The 25,351-nt window shown below is 45.6% G+C and overlaps 4 protein-coding genes across 4 annotated transcripts; 1 reads left to right on the top strand and 3 right to left on the bottom strand.

Annotated features, from left to right (window-relative positions):
- Nucleotides 1-196: 196 nt before the first annotated feature.
- HD556DRAFT_1307192 (uncharacterized protein) lies at nucleotides 197-6,106 on the bottom strand (the record flags this gene model as incomplete). The annotated part of the gene is made up of 10 exons (XM_041300007.1): nucleotides 197-832; nucleotides 891-926; nucleotides 982-1,131; nucleotides 1,188-2,205; nucleotides 2,234-3,314; nucleotides 3,365-3,421; nucleotides 3,480-4,090; nucleotides 4,153-4,929; nucleotides 4,990-5,457; nucleotides 5,502-6,106. The coding sequence occupies 10 exons, from the start codon at nucleotides 6,104-6,106 to the stop codon at nucleotides 197-199; spliced, it is 5,439 nt and encodes a 1,812-aa protein (XP_041161619.1).
- Nucleotides 6,107-9,549: 3,443 nt separating this feature from the next.
- Nucleotides 9,550-15,248, bottom strand: HD556DRAFT_1307191 (uncharacterized protein; the record flags this gene model as incomplete). The annotated part of the gene is made up of 10 exons (XM_041300006.1): nucleotides 9,550-10,893; nucleotides 10,965-11,045; nucleotides 11,066-11,238; nucleotides 11,307-13,889; nucleotides 13,945-14,094; nucleotides 14,164-14,253; nucleotides 14,307-14,453; nucleotides 14,509-14,764; nucleotides 14,822-14,961; nucleotides 15,077-15,248. 10 exons carry the CDS (start codon nucleotides 15,246-15,248, stop codon nucleotides 9,550-9,552), a joined length of 5,136 nt encoding a protein of 1,711 aa, XP_041161618.1.
- A 375-nt stretch (nucleotides 15,249-15,623) lies between these two features.
- Nucleotides 15,624-16,973, top strand: HD556DRAFT_1307190 (uncharacterized protein; the record flags this gene model as incomplete). Its single annotated transcript, XM_041300005.1, has 6 exons — nucleotides 15,624-15,744; nucleotides 15,814-15,900; nucleotides 16,099-16,174; nucleotides 16,230-16,306; nucleotides 16,356-16,498; nucleotides 16,554-16,973. The coding sequence occupies 6 exons, from the start codon at nucleotides 15,624-15,626 to the stop codon at nucleotides 16,971-16,973; spliced, it is 924 nt and encodes a 307-aa protein (XP_041161617.1).
- A 3,811-nt stretch (nucleotides 16,974-20,784) lies between these two features.
- HD556DRAFT_1234984 (uncharacterized protein) lies at nucleotides 20,785-24,981 on the bottom strand (the record flags this gene model as incomplete). The annotated part of the gene is made up of 3 exons (XM_041297709.1): nucleotides 20,785-22,128; nucleotides 22,198-24,164; nucleotides 24,258-24,981. The coding sequence occupies 3 exons, from the start codon at nucleotides 24,979-24,981 to the stop codon at nucleotides 20,785-20,787; spliced, it is 4,035 nt and encodes a 1,344-aa protein (XP_041161616.1).
- Between the last annotated feature and the right edge of the window lie 370 nt (nucleotides 24,982-25,351).

The following is a 25,351-nucleotide window of genomic DNA, read 5'->3' as shown; positions in this document are numbered from 1 at the left end:
GTAGCGACTTTTATGAGCAGGCAGACATAAAAACAGCCAGTACGATTTCAAACGAGGGAATAAAACATTTGTTAACGACATTGTCTAGTAACTTGTGAGTTCAGCAGCGAAACAAACTATATGCAGTCAAGGTTCGCTGCCATCAGAGATGCGACTCTCGACATGAAAATGAAATGAGACTCACATCATGCATGTATCAAATGAAAAAATTGGGCTTTACCTTCTCGATCTCGCCGCAAAACCAAAGAAACGCCTCCAAGCAGTTGTTATATTTCCCTTCTTCAGCATGCTCTTCGATCGCCCAAGCAATGAACTCATCTAAGGTGGAGAGAGTCGCCCCTCCAGCAACGTCCCTTACCAGGAGAGTCCTGAACCTTTCTTCGTGCCACATGCAGAACACTGCCTTGAAGATGAATCCTGCGAATGGACATGGCGACTTTTTCTTGTATACGTACCCAGCGTGGCACGCTGGTTGCTCGCCGTTGTGGTTTTTGGACTGGGGCAAACAGCATTGGAAGCAGTAAGTGAAGGGAGCGAAGGTGAACATTCTCTTGAAGACATAGTACTCGTTCATAGGCACGGAGTTCGTGTAAGGGCAATTGATGTCGTTGGCATCCAAGACGAGTTTGGCGGTCATTCCAAAGTGAAGGGGGCAATGGTCTTTCAAGACCTGCATGTACTTGTTGAGGCGGGAGGTCTTTGCGAGACGACTCATGGATGCTTGATTCACCCGAGCTGCTCTATCTGCAAAGGTTCTCGAATCACAGGGAAGGGATGAAGGAGGGGGCAACACCACTCTGGAGGAGGTGGATTGGCATGGTTGAGATGCAGCCTGTGGAACGAACACATTAACGATGACAGGTCAGACAGCAGACAAAATAGAGTCATACCATGAAGGGGTTGTCGTTCTCCGACCTGGAGGCCCGCTGTACAATGTAGACCATCAGCTTCAGCAGAGTTCTGTTCAAGTGTGCAACTGACAGGCTTGTGAATGACCTCCATGGCATCAAGAACCAGAGCTTGAGATGGGGTTATCTGGGAGTTGGAGTAGTCGTACATCTCACTACTGCCTTGGGATGATGGTTGGACAGGTGCAGGCGCAGGCGCAGGCGCAGGCACAGGTGCAGGTTCCTGCATGGCATGATGAATATGATGGTACACAACGAGATACTGAGCGTTAAACTTACCATGACACCCTTGAACGTCTCATGTAACACTGACGCTTGTACAAATGGAAGAGGGGCGGTCTGCAAGACATTTGCATTGTTGTTGGAGGTACTGCCCTCCACAGACATAGGTTCCAAAGGAGCTTGAATGGCCTCCATGGCAAATCGTTGCGTGGGGCTGTCGGGAGAACACACATCACAAGGGATGCTGCCAGGCTGTTCGGTGCAACGACTTGCAAAATCTATGCCGTCCATACAGACCATAGTGGTGTATCGTCGACATTCTTCACCGTGGACTACATCGTGCAATTCTTCCAGACAGTTCTCCTGCCCTGTCTTCACTCCACGGAAGGTCACTATAGCATTATCGTCAGTGACGAAGAAAACATGAGACTCTTTTCCATCTCGACCCGCACGACCCATCATCTGGTTGTTGACTATGAGTCCATATGCTGGCCTGAAGATAACCACGTATCGGACGTTGGATCTATCTATGCCCTGGGCGAAAGCAGTGGTGCAGGCCATGATCTTCGACTCTCCTCTGTCCCACAGGTCGAGATTGTAAGCTTTAGTATTTCCAGCCTCCCACAGGTTGCTGTGATAGACTGCACACTTGTGTTGAATTGCGAAGCATTCTGCGTCGCCTTGGGAGTAGAAAAATACTAGCATCCGTTCCTCATCAACCAGACGTCCTTTCAAAGCGGAAACCAGGTGGCCCAACGATTGATATGCTGCGATGGGGTGGACAGGGACTACATGGATTCCTATCTCTGGACGGTTCGTCGACGACCTGATCTTGGTGATGTCCTTGGCCTTGAGGCCAAATGGCTTGATGAAGAGCTCCAGACGGTGAGGTGGTATGGTGGCCGACAAAAGGACGATCTGCATACTGATGTTACTGAATTGCTTTGCCAAAATTTTCCATTTGCCGGTACGATTGGGATGGCAATTGATGATGTCGTGAAATTCGTCCACAAAGACCCTCTTGAACTTTCGTCCGAGGGGGGATGTCAGGAGACTGTCAAAGACAGATGAGCAGCTGTGGAAGGTGATATGGTTGTTCATACCTAGCAAATCTATCGGACGAACAATGTTCCACCTGAATGAAAAGAACCTGAACGTTGTCTGGCACATCTTTGGAGCGAGAGTAGTTGTGGCATCGAAGGCCAGCAGCGACGGTTTTGGCGTACTGCTCTTCAAGCAAGGCGACGAAGGGGCATACCACCATGCATTTCACATCGTCATCAAGCACAGAGGGAACCATCCACAACATACTTTTTCCTCCTCCTGTCTTCATGGCGATCATGAGGTCCAGAGGCTCTATCATGACTGCAATCATGGCATCCATCTGTGCTCGGCTCATTTCTGTTGCAGCAGGATCTTTTCTGAGGTACCTGATTGCCTCTCGAATTTTTTCTCTCATCTCCTGAACTTCCTCGGGTGGTGATGAAGCAGGTTCAGTGGTCTCATCGATTATGAAGTCGTCGTCGTCATCGCTTGAGAGGTCTATGTCTTTCGTGCTCGCCGTTCGACCTGAGGGGCAGTCGTCGCTGCTCGAAATGCTGATAACTTCCAAGTCAACCTTTTCATCGTAGCTCTCATGCCTACGGAGACGCTTGAGGCTCCTGGATTGCTGCTGTTGCTGGTCTTCCTCATCTTCCATTTGGATGGCATGCTCTGCAACGTGCTTCCTGCTCCGGTACACAGGTGCTGCAAGTTGACCAGTACTGGACTCAGATTCCATGGAGGACTGGGGCTGGACCATGCGATCGACGTTAATTCGACTTGCCAATGATCGAGGCTGGCCTGGTTCATAGGCCCTGCTCTTTCCCTTGCGATCTGGGATTGGTGATATGCTGCTGGACTTGAGCTCGTCTATACTATCAGCCCTGCCTCTTTTTCTGGACGGACCAGATTGGGCGACGGATGGAAGAGGTTGGTCAGGTTCGTATGCCCTGCCCTTCCCTTTACGGTCAGGAGTGACCAATACATCAATCTGATCACTGCTTGGCCACAGGATGTCGTCCATGGATCCAGACAAGGAGATGGATTTAATCGACGAAGCTGGCAGGGGAGAGTCGGACAGCAAGCTTCCACATTCTATGAAACCACTTGCAGCTGGTGAGAGCACTGCAGTGGATGCAGCATCTGAGAAAATGACATGAAGACATTGCTTGGAAGACGTGTGCTTTACTCACTGCTGTTAACTAACCACTCAGTCCCAGCTTTTGATGAAGCCCCTTGCGATAGAATACCTACAAAATCAAAATCACATGAGATAATGTTATGAAAGAAGTCGTTGGTACTACTGACCTTTCGGGAACAAGTCTTCCAAGTTACCATTCAAGTCCAAAGGCTGCACAGCCTGGCTGGTAGATGGTAATCCAGTCGTGCATACATGGTTGATGGCCATTTGTTCGCTGTGCTGTTGAAGGACAACAGAGATCGAGTCCTTCAGGGTTTGCTGGAACTCGTTGCGAAAAAATGAGTCTAGATATGCTTGCATGGATTTCGTGAGCTGCGAGGACATGGACTGAAAGGTGGTCCCATTCGACACGTTCCTTTTACTTATACGAATTGCTTCTGGTGGGGGAAAGGGACCAAGACCAAGCAAGCTGTGCCACTGATCGCCCAGCCATCTGTGCTTGCACATGCTGTTATTCGACAGTCGAGGGACGCCTCCTTGAACTACTGCGTAGTGGCCATGGTCGATGGAAGTGGAGTGGTCTGCAGACTCAGCGAGAATGCTGTCAGCTTCATCATAAGAGTTGTCAGGGGCAATGAACTCGCGCCCCATTGTGACGGTGCCTTGTCGAAAATCTCTCAATCCCCATCGACAGCTGAAATAATCTTGATTCCACTGCTGGAGGCTGTCTGAAAACTTTGCAGCGCTGATTCTCTGCCCTTCTACGACACAGAGATAGCTGAAATGAAGGCCATGATGTGAGACATATATCAAGGGGTCAAGGATGAAGTATGTACTCACGTTCTGTATAGATGCTCTGCTTCCTCGCCATATGCAACGCCAGCCAAGATGGCTTCAGCTGTTCGTAATCCCCCTCCCAGCATCTCAAGTACCCAGAAAGAGACGTCCTTTGGCACGAACCCAGGGGTGCAGGAGTCTCTATCCGTGATGCCAGTCTTCTTGCTGTAACCTGTGAGGATAAACATCTCGTTGCCCCCCACGAAGAGGTTGCGATGCCTGTCTGCATTGCACACCTGATGATCGATGAATTGCGTTCCTCGACAGGAAATATGAGTCGTTATATACAACAAGTGGTAAAGAGGCTCCCAGACCCTCGAGGTGCGTCTGAGCAGTTCCTTGATTCCAGGAATGTTCCATGAGAGTCGACCTTCGTTGTCGACCATGGCAAGATTATAGTATTTTACCAAGAAGAAGAAAAGAGAGTGTCTCTTCTGGTAGAACGGCTCTTCTGACAGAAATGAATAACCTCGCGTGGTGTTGGTGTGATCGTCCTTGACATGATCTGGCACACACTTCAACACAACGTTGTCGTCCGTGAGGGCAGAATATCGCTGTTTGAAGTCACGGAGGATCACCTGCATGCCTTCTCGCAGTTTATCCATCTCCATGGTTTGGGTGCCAATGGTGATGGATTTGACTTCAGCATCGACGTAGACGTTTGGTTCCTTCATTTGATTAAAGGCGAGCGACGACGCATACTGCTGCATCTCGTAGATGAAGTTGAAGGTGGTGGGAGGACCAAGCCGTAGGACGCGATCATGAATTCGAGCAACACGACTTTTGGCGCAAGAGCAACATCAGTCAGCAGAAACAAAATCAATTGGATGGCAAGCTCACTCATAATCGTCAGCATGAACAGAGTCAGTATCCTTGTCTTTATCCAAGAGAGCTTCGAGGAGGGAGGTCGCATTGCAAAGGTACTTGAGTTTTGCAAGGTCTGGGGTAAAATAGGCAGCTTCGGTGAAATTTCCATCTGCACGAAGAGCCCTCAACCAGACAGCTCTCTGAATTGGGTTTGCCCATCGATCGGTGACGCATAGGGTCGGGTCAGTGTCAACCAAAGACCATGCCAGCTCATGGTAGGCGAGCATTCTCTTACGGGGTGTGCTAGTGTCATCCCCCAGGACAGCGAGGAGGTTCTCAAGACATGTGGTCTGCCTAGGTGAAAGCGCGAATGAGAATTGCAATGGTGGGAATCCGAGGTGAATTCGAACGATGCAGCGGATCAACTGTATCATAAAGTTGGGATATTCTTGGTTGTCGTCTGACACAGGCCTCCAATGATTGTTCCTAAGAATTCCGAGGCTGTCAATGGCGAGTCAAAAAACAGTTAATTTGAGACTACTCACTGGTCTCGAGGTATGGCGTCTCCGTACAACAGGACTTTTGAAAGTGTCAACTTGTGAGGGTGACCATCCAAGATCCTTGATGCTTTTGCCATGTGGTCTTGAATGGCTCCAGCGAGACGAGCTAGAAGACCGCCGTGCTCCTCTGGAGAATGTTTTTTCTTGATTGCGTCCGCTGCCCGTCTCTGAACTGGATTCATGCGGATGTCTGGCATGAACTTGTCCCAACCCATGCATCGAACGAGGGGAGTCCTCTCTCGTTCAGTATCAGGGGCAACTACCAGAGGTACATCATGTGCCGGTAAGAACGTGGCTTGAAGGATGGCTTTCAAGTCTGGTTGAACTCCTGGTACGACGTTCTGGCCTATTTGGAAATACTCGTTTCTTACCGCAGTGAAGATACGCTGTACCAGGCAAGGACGATACTGGACCTCCCCCAAAAGGCTGGAGGCATGTGTTTTCCTACCATGTTTTTGCATCGTTTGCAGATCTTTCACACAATATGTACATTTGACTGATGCTGTACAGGCAAGACCTTCGCTTGGCTTGGCTATTAGCTGCACGGGAGGTCCTCCAGGAGCTGGTAACTTGACTTCCTCCGGTGTCATATATAAATGGCAACCGGAGCAAAAATCCAGGAAAGCCTCCAGATCTGACGATGGTACCTAAAGGTGGGGGATGGTCATTCCTGATCAGAGAATGCTGTTTTTGAAGAGTGATGAACATGCCTTATAAGACGAGTGGGCATTTATATGGTCAAAACAGAAATAGGTTTCAACTTTCAAAACTTTTTTCTCTTCTCGGGCTGGTACATATGTTAGAAGGATCTCCAAGGATTAATATGAGCTCGGAATGAAAGAAAACGGCGGTTGGGATCTGGAGATAATGTCGAAATACTGAATTTTCCACCCCTCCAACAAACATCAACAATGTCGACCTCTAGAGAGTCTGGGACCATCTTCAATCGATTTCTACACCTTAAAAACACTGGGACCACCATTTTCAGTATCAGCTTTGGGCAAAACCTGAGTGTAGTCAGATATATGGAGTAGGAGGGGGGAGGAGGACCTTCTGTATCTCAAGAACCTGATTTTTCCTGACAAATCGGGCTCTACCATCTTGTTCAGGGACATTAAGAGTACTCCGGAAAAATACTTCTAGAGTACAAGCAAGTCATGGGAAGCCTAGAAAAATCGATCTTTGAGGGGGATACCATAAAAACTCGCATATGTTGATCAGGATGGGCTCAAACCACTCTGGGACCATTTCCAATCGATTTATATGAATGGAAAACAGTAGGAACATTCTTTTATATACCGGTATTTACATAATATCAATATATATGAGTTTGGGGGGGAGGGGGACCTTGCATATCTCAACAGCCTGATTTTTCCTGACAAAACTAGCTTTACCATCGTCTTCAGACGCATCAATAACCCCCAGGAAACATACTTTTGCAGTCCTGGCAAGACATGGGAAGCCTAGAAAATCGATCTTTGAGGGGGGGTATCAGGCAAACTCGCACATCACATTCCATATTGGTTCAGAACACTATGAAACCATCTCCAATCTATTAATATGACTCTTAAACACTGGGAACATCCTTTTCACATCGTTATTGACATGAAATCATGCCTCTTGGTGAAGTAGGTGGGGGGAGGGGGTAGCATGACTCTCAAACCTGATTTTGTTGGATCAAATAAGCACTGCCATCTCATTCAGATTGGTCAATAACCTCTATATCATGTTCAACATGAAGCCAGACAAGTCGCATGAAGGCTGAAAAAATCAATCATTGAGTGAGGCAGCATGACAGGGGCGACACAGCTTACATAAGCAAAAGCGGTGGACTTGGACACACTTACACCAAGACTCTGCAAGATTAAGCATTTCTGTTGCTGCTCAATATATATGGATCAATTCCCTTCATAATGAGCCTAAGATCGAGCCATGCGAGTCATATAAAGGCTGAAGCAATAGACCTTGTGTTGAGGGCCTCAGCATTACAGACACTCATAACTTTGGAATGTGATTTTTTTGAATGAAAAAGGTGTTACCATCGTATTCAGAGGGCTCAATACCCTCAATTGAAATGTCTATTTGAAGCCAAGCAAGTCATATGAAGGTTGAACAAATCAATCATTGGTCAAGGTAGGTCTGCTTACATAAGCAGGAAAAATGCGGAGGCAGCACAATGAGGTAGTTATTTTTCATGGACAAACTCATGTTTCCAGTGCATTAAGCAGGTTCTATAATATTAAAAACAAGTTCTGCTTCAAGTCTGATCAATCACATGAACACAAAAAATGAAACTGGAACAGAGGCAGCCAGTCAACTGAATTGAACTGACCAACATGACTTTTTTTTGACAAACAAAGTGTTCCTATCGCATCAATAGGGCTCAATAGCACTCGGAGCAAGTTCCTAATAACACAAAATAAGGTTTAAAAGACCGACATTTACAAGCAAAATAGTGTCTTCACTGCATGTGGTGTCTATAAATGTCGCCATATATGGGTCCCACCCATCCCAACCTTGTATCTCCCTCCATCTGATGAGACAGGCAGGAAGCTCTGGACTCTATCAAAGTTCTCTTGCCCAATTTGCCATTGATTTGGCTGTCATGGAGGATGGTAGGAGATGAAACCAGCTCCAGCAGGTGTTGGAATACTTGATTAATGCGAGGCGTGATGCAGATGCGAGCTGGTGTTTTCTCCTGCCATCTTCCATGCCAGACATGGCCAACTCAGTGGCAAATTGGTTGGCCTGTCTTGCCGCCTTGAATACATATTTGACAATAGACAGACATCAAAACCACCGTGAAGGTAAGTACTACACTTTAGATTAATACCTTGAGCCTTGATGTCATCGAGTAGAATGACAAGTTCCTCTCTCCATTCAGCCTTGGAAAGGAAAAACACATCTGCATTGATATGGGAAAAACAGAAATAGGGTTCACATATTGGTAGCTGAAATCATGGCAGGACAACACTCAAGAGTTTGCTATGTGGCAATGGAAAACAGGTTAACTCATTGGGAAGAACTAGGTTCAAATCCTCATCCTACCATGATTTCTGTGTTCAAATTGGTTCATCTTGACTCACCAGTATTAGTTCACCTGTGTCCATTTCCACACGACAAGCTCTGAAGTTTTTTGTCTTTGGTGATAAATAATACAGCAAGGAACTCACTACATGTTTGGATGAGAGGTGAGGAAGGTGAAGGTGGTGATTTCACGACTGGAGCATGTCTAGAATATATATCAGAAACAGGTAACACAGACTCTGCTTCATCTTGAATCACCAGGATGAGTTTGTCTGTTTCCAGTTCCATACAGCAAGCTGTGAAGTGTTGTCTTCAATTATAAACAAGACAGCGAGTAACTCGCTACATGCTTGGATGTATTTGGGTTACTTGTCGCAAGTCAATCACACAGTCTGCAAAGAACCACGGTATCTCCCTCCATCTGGTCAGAGAGGCAGGAAGCTCTAGACTCTATGACAGTTTTCTTGCACAATTTGCCATTGGTTTGGCTGTGTCTGGCATAGAGGATGGTAGGACACTAAGCAAGCTCACAGCCATGTCAGTTCTTCATCGACCATGTTTGTTTATATTTTAGTGTAACTGAGGTCACCTCTGCATTCTAACCTTCTGAATCCTGGAGAATGGCTTAATGGATTTTGAACCATTCTTTTTTTGAGTTACTTAATTGATTGGCTTGGAAAAAGTCGTGAATGAGAATAGGGAGCTACAAACATACAGTGCACAAACAATTTCAACCCAAACATCATCAGAAAAATTTGTTGAGGTATATTAATATGGTCAAAACAGAATCCCACATCACCTTCTGGACCTGGCTGAGGACAATAATGAATTACCCTAGCCTAATCACGGTATTTTCATACTGTCGCAGTCAAGTGCACATGTTCATGGTTATCCATCTTGTTTACAGCTGTGCATCTAGCATACTGGGAGACCCAGAGAAGGATACTTATCTGCATTTTATGGGCTATACTTGTGCATCTATATAATAGAATATCATGTACACATGCTAATCCACATCCATTTCATCATCTGTCACCACATGTGCTGATTCACTCATTGGGAATGGCCTGGACTTGCGAGGACGTGGGGGTGGGGGTACCCTTTTGTTTCTCTTTTCCATAGTCATCTTTTTGTGAATCTCCCGACGCTTTTGCCTCTCTGTCTTCCTTCTCAAATTCCCATCGGCGTCGAATGGTTGTGAGTCCATGAGATCAGCCGCAAATATGCGCTTTCCCTTGATCACCTTCATAGTCCGACGCGCTCTTGGAGCTCTCCTCTGACTCTCGCCCCCCCTTCCAATGCGGTCGATCCTATAAAATGCAGGATTTGTTACGAATACTATGGCATCCTTCTTTTGGATCCACACCCTCACACCACTCGAAGGTAGACAGTGAAGTTCCGAAAATATGTCCCGTAAACCTTGCTTTAGCGATTCCTGCTGATCCCCATCCAATGTCTTCATCGTCCTATGGAATTCTGCGATGTATCCATCTCTTTCCCACAGTCCACACCACTGAGCATTGCGCTTATGGGGAGCGTCAGGGTCAGGAAAGAATAACGAGCATCTGTGCACAAAGGCTCTTGACTGGGGACCCAAGCGACCTGGAGTTACGCCTGTATGGTCATGCAAACCAGCATTGCAGGCTTCAAAAGCGACAGAAGCAAGTGTATCGTCGATGCTTGTTATCGTCCAGCACTTCATGGCATCATAAAGTGAGTTAGGGTAGGGTCTGGTGCCTTTAATGACTTCTTCCATCAGCATGAGCCACAGATGCCTTGTGAACATTACGACCAAACGTCCAACAGTGAGTTGAATGTTGGACATCCTGGATGTCCATGACCAGTCTCTCATGATTGTCGCTGGAGAGTGTGAGATGGCTGTCTTGAGGCTGGTCCAGGTTGGTGTCCGACCAAGAGGATATTCTTCTGATTCTGACTCATTGCGTCGCCATGCATCCATCCTTGCCACTGCTCTATCCCTTTGCGCCTTTGCAGTTACTCCCATAAGTCCCAAAACATTAACATCATCGATTTGCTGCACCTCCTCTAGGCACGTGTCGCTGTTTATATCGAAGTCCTGCAAGAAAAACATCCCTGCTGTCTCGAGCACATTCCTGTATTCAAGGAGGGTGAGGGATTCGCGGACATGGGAGTCATAGATGATAGGGGTTGATGTAGTCGAGCGAAGCATGTGGTTTAGCAGACCAGTCAGGATGCCAAGATTGGGAGGGTTCTTTTTTACGATGGTTATTTGGGTCCTTTGAATCTCCCGTACACGTCGCCTGATGAGCTCGAACCAGATTGTGGATGGAATCCACAGTATTGGATCTGATTGCAGATATTGAACAGCCTGCATTAACAGCATTCAGGGTAATTGAGCTTGCATGAAAATCATGAATGAATGGAGTATGAACTACCGACCTTGCTTTCTATATTGTCCAACATGATCCTTGCTGCGTGACCACTGACCCTATACTCATCTCTAACACCAGTATGTCTTCCCTTGCAATGCAATCGACCACCTTCATGATGTCAAAGCATTCAGCCATGTATGAAGGAGATAGCTTGTATGCATCGCTGTCGGAAGCAAAGTTCGCCTGGTTGTTGTTCGTGCGGATCGACTCGTAGTATAGATTATAGGTGCTCCTGAATGCTATGTGCGTCTGCTGCTGATCCTTTCCTGTTGCATTTCTGCCTGCAGCGCGCCATATCTGGACAGCATGTTATGGTGATGTATCTCGCCTCGCTTGTAGCCTCCTGCACCAAACGATGCCTCCAACGCATCTAATCTCCACACCCCGACGACAGGAACATCTGGAGAGCGAGGCGTGAATGAGATGCCTACATCCAGAAGAAGCTCCCCGTGCCTCCGGTCCATCATATATGGCCAGTCGAGGTCGGACAGATTTCGACGCAGGGCCTCCTCTGGTCCTGAGAAACGGCCTCTCTGTCCGTCCTTTGTCAGGAGCTTTATTCCTTTTCCCTCCAGAATAAAGAACAACGATCCATACATACTCAGCTCTCCCCCTCCATCACGTATGCGAGCTTCCATGCGGTCCTGCACATCTCTAAAGTCATCATCAGAGAGTGGTATTGTCTTTGGAGGACCCCATCCGCCTTTGCGTCCATCTCTACCTCTCGCCTTATATCTTGCCTCCTCCAAAGTGTGCTTGAGGTAAGGCGCCCAGCTGACGTCGGTGCAGTCTCCTATGGATGGCAGCAGCACTCTATCCCAAAAGATATCCAAGACCTCCTTTGGCATCAGGGTGATTCTACGACCATTCACCGGGTGTTGATGAATCATTCTTGGGAAGGCAACGTAAAGATTGAGCGTCGAGGAAGCGGAGGATATGCGCCCAATAGAGGCATGAGGGATGGCAGACATGGGAAATCTTTTGGACAGCCATTCTGTTCTTCCACCAGGACTATTGGCGTCCCCTTCCGACTGCGGTATCATAATGTCGACATATGTGTGATTGTGCTTGAATATGCCAGGCTTTGTTTGAAATGGCGGAGTGATGTAGATCCCCACAGAACCCTTGCATCGGAACATTTTTGTCGTCCAAATGATACTGTCTATGTCCACCGAGGTCTCTATCTCATCCTCTGAAAATGTGATTGAATCTCTTTCCAGGTCGACGTATAATGCAGCACCATCACCGTATCGATGACTGGTGTGGCCACGGACAAAAGCATTGTGTCCGAACCTACATTCTTCATGCAGAGGGGGGTCGTATTGCGCGGAATCAATGAGTTCCGAAGCAGAGAGTATTTCCACATCTGTAATATGCACGTGCTGTGCTTCTGGAGATGGTCTGAGGCGTGCAAGGCTGTATGCACCCGTCACTCGATCTGGAATCTGATTTGAAGCATCATATGAGCTGGTCGTTCCAATAGGCATGATGTGGTCCATGGTGGCCGTGGGGTCGCATTGATAGAATATATGGAATGAGCTAGGCGTGATGCGATATCCATGGTCGACCCAATACACCCAGGCAGTAGAAAGTTGGATTTCCCCAGCACACAATGTCATAGTGTTATTTACGTCCCTGGGTCTTATCAACATCTCGATTGTAGGCCCACCTTCATAATCGTCGAATGCGAGGTCGTCCTTGAGCCACCTCCTACCTGAATATGCACCAAGGGGAAGTGGTGGAATTGGACGTGGAAATCGTTTGTTGCTTCCTAGATTCAAGTTTTTCACTCGCCTCCGAGATGCTAAGGCAGATTTAGAGCGTTGCGAGTCGCCTGCATCATGCATGTCAGGTAGTATCTCTGGTTCCAATTCGAGGTGTGTTCCAACAGAGCGAGGGACTATTGAATTGCGGTTCCGGGATCCTGCTAGTTGTTTGTTTGCTTTCAACAACTTTGCAAGATGCACCTTCCTGCCTGCAGGAAGCGAAATGCCGAGTGTATCCTCGCCTTCACTCCATTCAGCATCTACAACATCCTGATCGACTTGGTTCATATCTCCGTTATCCTCGTTTTGGAAGGGGCTTTCATCATCCTGATGTAGAATGGGACGTTGACACATCGAGCAAGTGGCGCTCAAGATAGTCAATTTACGCATGAGCTCGAGGCACTCAGCCTGGTGCCGCCCATTTTGAATCGCAGAAATAACATCTTCATCTGGCACATCATCCTCTCTCCAATAATCTTGTGGACCGTCCAGGAGAATCAGATAGTCGCTGCAGCTGAGTTTGATGCGCCCGGCGATCTTATGCAACATTGTGATTCGCAGTATGTGGCCGCATTGGACTTCAAACCCTGGCAGGTTGCCATGCTCATCTAATCCTGAGGTGAGGCATTGTTCAAGCACGGAGCAAGCGATAGGACCACAGTCCACGCCATTTTGCATCCAGTCCTTGCTTATCACGGACACATCGCTGACATCCCCTGTACTCCAGCCATGAAGCGATCCAATTCTCCTCCAGTATTGTGGCCCACTCCAATCATTCCAGTCGTGTAAATCCACTCCATCGATGTCCATTACCGAGTCGGAAATACGGCGACCCAAGACATGCGCTGTGCGTCGACGATAGTCGAAAATGACTGCAAAGAAGTGATCGGAATGATGGACTATCAATCCGACAGGGACCACAGGACATATGCCTCCCTGAGGCAAGAAATGATTCCTCCTGAAGAGCTCCAGTTCTTCATCCACCATCTCATCCACCATGGCTGCATAAAAGTCCACGTATCTCATGGAAGACCTGCCCAGCATCTCATACCACACATTGGACAAATAAAAGTTTGCTACTGTCGCATCAATCCATTCATTTGGTGCGAGTGTTTTCCAGTTATGCCATGCAGACGTCCAGACAATTGGTCGGGCCATTGCACGAGCTGTGATTGAGTTAGATTGGTGTATACATTTACCCACACATCAACGCGAACTCACATGCTATTTCCTCATCCGTCGATGCAACCATTATGGTCTTTTGTCCATCGATTGATGGTGATCGTAGCTCAGCTTGCTGTGATGGCGGTGGTCTATATTTATCATCAGGTGTTGCTCTCTTGGGTGATGTCTCAGATGGTGCTCGACTCCCTGATAAAATCAATTAGTAAATATTTAATACTCTAACACATCCAACAAAACATCACAGCTAAAACTTACATTGATTTTCCTCGTTGTTCTCATCATCATCCTCATCGTGCGCTTCAGCAACACTTGATATCACTTTGTCCATCTGATTTATCTTAGATGCTGACATTTAAATTTGTTATATGATGTTTGATAAAGAGTGTTGGATCACAAACCAATGACTTGTGGACGCTTGATGCGCCTGTCAGATAAAATTCTGACTACACTTGCTGGAGATTCTTGCTGACAAGGGTTACTTGTGGCACGTATTATGGGTCTAACCGTATCAGTATTCATGACCATTTGTGTCTTGTGTTTTTTTCCTGTAATGAAGTGTCATTTCAGTCGAAAAAATCACGGTTAAGACCAGGTACTGACGCCGTGTGATCACTTTCTTGACTGGCCGTCCGCGTGGTCGAGGTGGCTTATTCCTTCTATTATAACCTTCCTGATCATCTGCTTTGCTGCCCTTCATCACTGTTGACTGTTCCTCTACATGATTGACTATTTGTGGCATGCCATTGTATGCTGTGGCCTTTGCCGTCCACGACACCTGAGGATTCCAATCCATGATTCCAGAGTCGATTATTTGCTGTAGTATATCCATTTTTGTATCATTCTCTTGAACGCTATTCTGCTAAAATGTATTACACATGTTAATCATTGTTTAATCAATTGGAAGATAACGTACAACATTCACTTGTGATGGCGAATGATTAGGTGGTACTGGACTAGTGGTAGCATGAATGATATATGTTCTACCCGCATTCTCGATGTTCTGAGTTGATGAGTCCCTCACAATGGGTGCAACTGGTGGCTTATTTTTGCTACCTGCAAGCAAACATTATCTTCATATAAATAGAGGTCATGCACATGTACGCACGACGCTGTATTACTCGTTTTCTTGGCCTTCCCCGTCCCCTCTTACTTGTTGCGATCTGCGGACCTTCTTCATGCACAATGCTGCAGTTACGTATGGCTGCCAATAGTCCTCCATCATCATCATCACTATTCCATCCGTCATCGAATGTATTTTTGTCTTTCCATCCAGGAATCTCCATGATATTCGAACTCCGTGGGTGCCAATCAAGGATCTTGGACTTCAGGATTTCCTGCATAATGTCAATAGAATCGTCTTGCTCCATCAGACTGTAAGCGCTCGCTGTACTGAAGTCCTAGTATTGTCCTGTTAACGTGATATATGCCATTAACTCATTGTACCTGTCTCAGGCTATATATTTTTCGATTTGTTCCCTTCTTCGGCTCCCTGTAACTCGGACCTTAAGATTACATTCCACTAGATCCATATGAATACATTACATTACATATTAGTGTCACATGATTTTGATGGCATTGTATCTACCTTATTTCCCGATCCGCCCGGATCTTATGATTATTTGCATGGAATGGACCATTTATCCGACTCAAGGCGACTCTGGTCTTCTGTTGCTTTACCTATCATTTTTCATTGCAAACCTATCATTTCGACCTCCATGTCTATCCGACCATCAGTCATAAGTCATTCATCTCATGCAGAAGGCAGGAGAACGTTGCCTCCTATGCGAAACAGTCACCCTAAACTACATACACTCAGGCGATGCACGTCATTGGAATGTATGTCAGCCTAGTAACTGTTTTTACCTGCTCACTAACAAATACATTGGATCAATGTTTCAATTACAGGGGTCTATGATGCCGGTGATGACTCAAATAGCTCTGTGGAGTATTGTAAATTGGTGATTAGGGAAGGAGATGAGTATGACGACCTCCGTATCTTCCCCTTCAAATACTGACATGCATACTCAAGTGTCACAATCTTTCCACTCGATGAACGGTCGGTACCAACGAAGGATGGAAGTCTCCCTATGATGTCATACTGGTATGGGAAGGTTCAGGCGATTTATTTGAATAATGTGAAACACAAACAGGTAACCATATTTTTCATCCCAGTTGAATCGGTTTAATCAGACTGTATTTCAAAGGATGTGTGGCTTGATATTCAATGGTATTATAGGCGCGTCGACCTTGAAGATCAAAGCATCGAGTACGCATATCCTTTGATGAGGGCAAACATGAATTTAAAATATATATTGTTTCAGCCTCGCTGCGTTTGTTGGTGAATATGAGCTTGTACTGAGTGACCACAAGTCCATTGTGGATATGAATTGTATTGAAGGTATGTTCTTTGTGATGCATAATGGCCCTACAACTTGACACATTTCCAGATCACGCGAGAATCATTCCATATGATGAGGGTAATTTGGCGCAAGCTCAAATACCAGTGGAGAAATTGTATCATCGGTGGAATATATCCATGCAATTCGTAACGCGCAGGGACGTTTTGCACCTCAAAGGTGTCAATATCAATGTAGGCATATTTTTATTCATTTCAGTTAGGGGGTTAGTCATCATCCAATTCATAGAACTCTCAAGTATCGACGTACTGCAGTTGTAATTCGTGCAATCTGTCGTATTCCTCCCCGAATAACCTACAACGTTACTGCAGGGCATGTCGAAAGTGGTTCAATGAGACTTGCTTGGAATCCGTTGCTAGGAAGATGAATAGGAAGTGGAAGGCGCGTCTGCCATCTGATTATGATGCTGTGCAAATCGACGCAGATTTTGGTCCACTTTTAACGATGCCTATTCGACGAGGGGGACATTGCGGAGTAGTCGGAAATGGTATGATTTTAATACAGATAAAAACACTTCTGGATCAGGCGATGGCTCTCGGACAACTTCCAGCTGGGTGGAAAGACGGCTTGCACTCAAACGTGGTCTCAACGGTCCATGAGCTTGTTCAACGATACTACTGCCCGGTTTGTGGACGCATGGTGGTTTAGTTCCTTCAGTTGTGAATATAAATACAATATCTGTTGATTCAATTCATTATTTCTGAAACCCTTACATCCGCTGATTCAATATCTGCAGTACCTTCAGTCGTGAATATAAATACAATATCTGTTGATTCAATTCATTATTTCTGATACATCCGCTGGTTCAATATCTGCAGTACCTTCCGTTAGACGTGAATTTTTATTCTACATCACTGTGAATACAATATGTGTTGATGTGATTGATTGATTCTTAGCGGTGTACACCTGCTCGTTCAAAGTCTGCAGTATCTTCCTTTAGACATATATCATTCTTCCCAATGAATTAAAAGATAAGGTTTTTTGATTCAATCCATCGTGTTTGAAACGCCTACACCTCCTGGTTCAAACGCTGCATTTAATATTGCTTCCGAACCAATAAAAAATTGCAAGGTGTAGATGCACCCTCTCATTCATTTCGCTTATCCCCAAGGAATTTCTATTTCGAACCTTACGACCATAGACAAAGAAAATGCATGTAAACTTTGATTTTCATTACTATGGATTGCATACGACATTTATATGGTCAAAACAGAAATAGGTTACAAAGTTCAAAACTTTTTTCTCTTCTTGGGCTGGTACATATGTTAGAGGGATTCCCAAGGATCAATATGAGCCCGGAATGAAAGAAAACGGCGGTTGGGATGTGGAGATAAAGTCCAAATACTGACTTTTTCATACCTGTGACCAAACTCAATATTTTCGACCTCCAGAGACCCTGGGACCATCACCAATCGATTTCTACGTCTTAAAAGCACCAGGACCATTATTTACAGTATCGGTTTTGAGCTAAAAGTGACCATAGTCAGATATATGAGGTAGGAGGGGGGAGGAGGACCTTCTATATCTCAACAACCTGATTTTTCCTGACAAAACGGGCTTGACCATCGTGTTTAGGGACATCAAGAGCACTCCGGAAAAATACTTTTAGAGGACAAGCAAGTCATGGGAAGCCTAGAAAAATCGATCTTTGAGGGGGGTATCAGGAAAACACCCATATGTTAATTAGGATGGACTCAAATCACTCTGGGACCATTTCCAATCGATTTATATGATAATAAAACAGTAGGAACATCTCTTTATATACCGGTATTTACATAATATCAAGATATATGAGTTTGGGGGGGGAGGGGGACCCTGCATATCTCAACAACCTGATTTTTCCTGACAAAACTAGCTTTACCATCGTGTTCAGAGGCATCAAGAACTCTCAGGAAAAATACTTTTGTAGTCCTGGCAAGATATGGGAAGCCTGTAAAAATCGATCTTTGGGGGGGGTACCAGGAAAACTTCCATATTTGTCTCAGGATGGATTCAAAACACTCTTGAACCATCTTCAATCGATTTATATGATCATAAAACAGTAGGAACATCCTTCTATATACCGGTATTTACATAATATCAAGATATATGAGTTTGGGGGGGGAGGGGGACCCTGCATATCTCAACAGCTTGATTTTTCCTGACACAACTAGCTTTACCATCGTGTTCAGAGGCATCAAGAACCCCCAGGAAACATACTTGTGGAGTCCTAGCAAGACATGGGAAGCCTAGAAAAATCGATCTTTGAGGGGGGTATCAGGCAAACTTGCACATCACATTCCATATTGGTTCAGAACACTATGAAGCCATCTCCAATCTATTAATATGATCCTTAAATACTGGGAACATCCTTTTCACATCATTTATATGGTCAAAACAGAAATAGGTTTCAAAGTTTGAAATTTTTTTCTCTTCTTGGGCTGGTACATATTTTAGAGAGATGCCCAAGGATTAATATGAGCCTGGAACGAAAGAAAACGGCGGTTGGGATCTGGAGATAATGTCAAAATACTGAGTTTTTCATCCCTCCAGCCAAGGTCAACAATGCTGACCTCCAGAGACCCTGGGACCATCACCAATCGATTTCTATGCTTTAAAAACACTGGGACAACCATTTTAAGTATCGGTTTTGAGTGAAATTTGAGTGTTATAAAATATATGGGGTAGGAGGGGGGAGGAGGACCTTATGTATCTCAACAACCTGATTTTTCCTGACATATTGGGCTTCACCATCTTGTTCAGGGACATCAAGAGCACCCCGGAAAAATACTCCTAGAGCACAAGCAAGTCATGGGAAGCCTAGAAAAATCGATCTTTGAGGAGGGTACCATGAAAACTTGCACATCTTAATCAGGATGGGCCCAAAACACTCTGGGACCATTTCCAATCGATTTAGATGATCTTAAAACAGTAGGAACACTCATTTATATACCGGTATTTACATGATACCAAGATATATAAGTTAGGAGGGGGGAGGGGGACCCTACATATCTCAACAATCTGATTTTTTCTGACAAATCTGGCTTTACCATCGTGTTCGGAAGCATCAAGAACCCCCAGGAAGAATACTTTTGAAGTGCTGACAAGTCATGTGAAGCCTAGAAAAATCGATCTTTGAGGGGGGGTACCAGGCAAACTCACACATAACATTCTATATTGGTTCAGAACACTCTGAATCCATCTCTAATCTATTTGTATCATCATTAAACACTAGGAACATCCCTTAGCACATCTGTATTGACATAAAATCATGCTTCTTGGTAGAGTAGGTGGGGGGAGGGAATACCATGACTCTGAAACATGATTTTTTCGGATGAAATAAGCATTGCCATCAGATTCAGATTGGTCAATAACCTCTTAATCAAGTTCTATTCGAAGCCAGGCAAGTCAAATGGAGGCTGAAAAAATCAATCATTGGGTGAGGCAGCATGACAGGGGTGATACTGCTTACATAAGCAAAAGCGGTGGACCTGGGCAAATTTAGAACAATACTTTGACTTATCAAATTTCTGTTGCTGCTGAATATGATATATATGGATCAACTATCATTGTGATGAGCCTGAGATCAAGCCATGCGAGTCATATGGCCTGAAACAATCGACCTTAGGTTGGGGACCTCAGCATTACAGACATCCATGACTTTTGAACATGATTTTTTGGAACAAAAAAAGTATTACCATCGCATTCATAGGGCTCAAATACCTCGAGTGACAACTCTATTTGAAGCCAAGCAAGTCTAATGGAGGCCGAAAAAATCAATCATTGAGTGAGGGGTGACACTGCTTACATAAGCAACATGCGGTCATAGCATGACTTGGGTAGTCAAATATTTGAATAATGATACAATTGGATCTTTTCACTGCATAGTTGGTTAGTCTAGTGGTAAAGATGTCCATATCAGAGCTCAGATGGCCTAGGTTCTAATCATGGTCCTGTCATTATTTGTCTATGAAGTCGATGTTCTTGAAAGCTAATTTGCTGCTCATCAGTAAATTTGGTATTCAAGAACATTAGTTCATGGATTTTTATCTTTAGTTCTTTGTGAGGCAAAGAAAGTCTTATGAAGGCTGAAAATTTGATCATTGCTTGATGCACTAGGTAGGGGGGCGGAGGACAAGGCACAACTTATCTATCTCTTTAAGACGACCATCTGTGCGACCCAATTGTCCAGCAAATAATGAGCCTGGTCACTTTTGTATCATGTCAGTGCTGGAGCTCTCACTTCAACAATAAAAGGCTGTCACCAAATGACTGATCTCTCTCAGTATCTGTCTGGATTTAAATTCGACAATCCAATTCAACAAAAACCTCTTCCTATCTTAGTGGGAGCTTCCTGCTTTTTTTTCAAATTTTCGACTTGATTTTTAATAGACCATATCTTTCAAATATATTCAACATGTTCAATAATGTCAAATGCAAACAGCAGTGGCACTAATATATTTCACATTGTATCTATATACTAATCAATGTCCATGGCAACATCATCGTCTAAAGCTTCTTGTACATCCAAGGGAAATGGTCTGGAAATGCGAGGACGTGGTGGTGGGGGTACTCGTTTGTTTTTCCTTGTAATGGTCATTTTCTTTTGAATCTCTCGACGCTTCTGCCTCTCCGTCTTTCTCCTGAGATTCCCATCAGCATCAAATGGTTGGGAATCCATCAGGTCAGCTGCAAATATGCGTTTTCCTTTGATCAGCTTCGTTGTGCGACGTGCTCTTGTCACCTTCCTCTGACTCTCGCCTGCCCTCCCAACGCAGTCGATCCTGTAAAATGCAGGATTTGTAGAGAACACTATTGCATCATTTTTTTGTGTCCACACCCTTGCACCACTCGCAGGAAGACAGTGAAGTTCTGAAAATATGTCGCGCAAACCTTGCTTGAGTGTTTCCTGCTGATCGCAATCCATTGTCTTCATCATCCTGTGAAACTCTGCGATGTATCCATCTCCATCCCACAGCCATGACCACTGAGTGTGATGCTTATAGGAGGCTTCAGGGTCAGGAAAGAATATCAAGGACCGGTTCGCAAATGCTCTTGATCTAGGACCCATGCGACCTGGAGTTACACCTGTATGGTCCTGCAGTCCAGCATTGATTGCTTCAAAGGCCACTGATGCAAGAGTGTCATCGATGCTGGTTGTGGTCCAGCACTTCATCGCATCCTTAAGAGAGTTAGGATAGGGCCTAATTCCTTTGAGGACATCATCCGTCAGCATGAGCCATGTTTGCCTGGTGAACATGACAATCAGACGTCCAACAGATAGTTGAATGTGGGACAACTTGGGCGACCATGACCATGGTCTCATTATCATTGCAGTTGAGCTTGAAATTGCTGCCTTGAGTCGAGTCCATGTTGGTGTACGACCAATGGGATAGTCCTGCAGTTCCGATCCTGCATCCTTCCATGAATCCATCCTTTCCACTGCTTTATTCCTTCGAGCCTTTGCATTTGCACCCATAAGGGCTAGCACGTTGACATCATCGATTTGCTGCACCTCTTCCAAGCATGTCTCGCTTCCCAGGTCGAAGTCGTGTAGGAAAAACATCCCTGCTGTCTCCAGGACATTCCTATATTCAAGAAGGGCGAGGGATTCACGTACATGAGAATCATAGATGATAGGGGTTGATGTCGTCGAGCGAAGCATGTGGTTAAGCACACCAGTGAGGATGCCAAGATTTGGAGGATTCTTTTTCACAATGGATATTTGGGTCCTCTGAATCTCCCGCACACGTCGCCTGATATGCTCGAACCAGATCTTGGATGGAATCCACAGGACTGGATCTGATCGCAAATATTCCCTAGCCTACATAGAAATCATCACCCAATTCACTCCATGAACAATGAAATCATAAATAAAGTGCAGATCACTGACCTTGATGTCTATATTGTCCAGTATTATTCTGGCTGCATGTCCACTGACTCTATACTCGTCCCTGACACCATATGTCTTCTCCTTGCAACCATCCAGGACCTTCGCAATTTCAAAGCATTCAGCCATATATGATGGAGAGAGCTTGTAGGCATCGCTGTCTGATGCAAAGTTAGCTTGGTTGCTGTTCGTCCTGATCGACTCGTAGTATAGGTTGTAGGTGCTCCTGAATGCGATGTGCGTCTGCTGGGATCTCTCCTGCTGCATCTCTGCCTGCAATGCCCCATATCTCGAGAGTGTGTTGTGATGATGTATCTCCCCTCTCTTGAATCCTCCTGCCCCAAATGATGCTTCCAACGCATCCAATCTCCATACTCCTACGACTGGAATATCTGTAGAGTGCGGTGTGAATGAGATCCCCACATCTACTAGCAGTTCTCCATGCTTCCTGTTCATCATATACGGCCAATCAAGGTCAGATAAATTGCGACATAATGCCTCTTCAGGTCCTAAGAATCGCCCCCTTTGGCCATCCTTTGTGAGCAATTTGATTCCCTTCCCCTCAAGAATGAAGAAGAATGACCCATACATGCTGAGCTCACCCTCTCCATTGCGTATACAATCTTCCATCTGTCGTTGCACATCCCTGAAGTCATCATCTGACAGAGGAATAGTCTTAGGAGATCCCCATCGACCCTTTCCTCCATTTCTACCTCGTGCCTTGTAGCGTGCCTCCTCCAATGTGTGCTTGAGGTATGGAGCCCAGCTGATGTCCGTGGAATTCCCTATGGATGGAAGGAGCACTCTATCCCAGAAAATGTCCAAGACCTCTTTGGGTATCAGCGTGATTCTTCGACCATTGACATTATTTCTATGGATCATCCTTGGAAATGCGATATACAGATTGAGTGTCGAGGAAGCAGATGATATGCGCCCAATACATGCATGAGGGATGGCAGACATCGGAAATCTCTTCGACAACCATTCTGTTCTCCCACCAGGTGCGCTGGCATCTTCCTCTGACTGAGGGATGATAATGTCGACATAAGTGTGATTGTGCTTGAATATGCCGGGTTTCGTTTGGAATGGTGGAGTGATATATATCCCAACAGACCCCTTGCATCGAAATACCTTTGTCGTCCAAATGATGCTGTCAATGTCCACCGATATCTCTATCTCATCTTCGGAAAATTGTACTGCATCCTGTTCCAAGTCGACATACAGGCAAGGAGGATTATCATCATGAACATTGGTGCGTCCACGAATGAAGGAGTTGTGTCCAAACCTACATGCATCATGTAGTGGTGGGTCGTATTGGGCACAGTCGATAAGTTCAGAAGCAGATACTATTTCCACATCTGTGATCTCCGTTTCCTGGCCTTGTTCTTCATCTGCCCCTCGCCTGGCGAGGCTGTATGCACCAGTGACACGATCAGGAACCTGCTTCGCAGCATCGTAAGAGTCTGTTGTACCAATGGACATGATGTGGTCCATGGTAGCTATAGGATCACATTGATAGAATATATGGAATGACCCTGGAGTAATGCGGTACCCATGATCAACCCAGTCCGCCCAAGAGGTAGAGAGCTGCAATCCTCCAGTCTGAACTGTCGTCGTGTGAGTAACATCCCTGGAAGTTGACAACATCTCAATTGTTGGTCCATCTTCATAGTCGTCAAATTTGCGGTCATCCTGAAGCCACCTTCTCCCAGTATATGCATCTAATGGGCATGGAGCGATCGGACGCGGAAATCGCTTGGTGCTTCCAAGATTCCAATTTTGCACCTTCCTACGAGTTGCAGATGCAAATGTGGATCGTTGAGAGTCTGTTGTACCATCGAGATCAGATGGAACCTGTGGTTCTAGTTGAAGGTGCATCCCAATAGACCGAGGTACTATGGCATTGCGATCTCGAGATCCAGTCAGTTGGGTATTCGCTTTTATGAGCTTCGCGATGGTTTCCTTTCTCCCTGCTGGCAACGTCATTACTAGTGCATCTTCATCATCACTTAACATGTCTTCCACCCCATCCTCATCCTCTATGGCTCCATCTCCATCTCTACCATATTGTGATGTGTGTTCAACATCCCTGCCAATTATCGAATGTTGACAAGTTGTGCAGGTCGCACTGACAACAGTCAGTCTCCGCAAGAGCTGTAGGCATTTGGCCTGGTGCCTTCCATTCTGGATGTCATTTATCAGATCTTCATCGGGCAACTCATCCTCTCTCCAATCATCTCGTGAGCTGTCCAAGAGCATTAGATAGTCACTGCAGCTTATCTTGACGCGACCAGCAATGATGCACAGGATTTTCATGCGCAACAAATGACCGCACAGAACTTCAAACCCTGGCAAGTGACCATCTTCATCTATTCCTGAGGCCAGACATTGCTCAAGGACGGAGCACGCAATCGGCCCACAGTCCAGTCCATTCTGCACCCAATCCTTGGTGATCACAGACACGCCAGAAATATCCCCTGGGCTCCAGTCATGAAGTTCTCCAACTCTCCTCCAATATTCCGGTCCACCCCAATCATCCCAGTCATGAGGATCCACTCCATCAACATTCATCGCATCTTCGGAGATATGGCGACCCAGTATGTGAGCTCTTCGTCGCTCATAGTCAAATATGACCACGAAAAAATGTTCAGAATGATGCACTATGAATCCAACTGGGACCATCGGACATCTTCCTTCGCGAGGGAGGAAATAGTTCCTCTTGAAGAGCGCCTTTTCTTCAGGTGTGATGTCGTTCACCTTCACTGTATACAGGTCGACATATCTCATGCGTGATGTATCATGCATCTCATACCACACATGGGCCAAATAGAAATTAGCCACTGTGGCATCAAGCCACTGGTCTAACCCGAGGGTACCCCAATTGTTCCAGACAGACGTCCAGAACAACGGTTGGGCCATAGCACGAGCTGGGATTGAGAATAATTACTATTAGGATTTTCTGTTATATCAGTATGATTATGATTCTAAACTCACAAGTAATTTCCTCTATTGTCAGTTCAGCTATTGTATGTGATTCAACCTCAACTGATGGTGACCGTATGGTAGCTCGGAGTGATGGGGAAGGCCTGTATTCATCATCTACCGCTCTTCCTGCTGATGGTGCTGGAGTCCCTAATCGAAAAAATTCACATCTGGC

Source organism: Suillus plorans (genome assembly GCF_016647745.1).
Source record: "Suillus plorans strain S12 chromosome Unknown HD556scaffold_20, whole genome shotgun sequence".
Taxonomy (NCBI): domain Eukaryota; kingdom Fungi; phylum Basidiomycota; class Agaricomycetes; order Boletales; family Suillaceae; genus Suillus; species Suillus plorans.
This window is presented reverse-complemented; position numbering and strand designations above follow the sequence as displayed.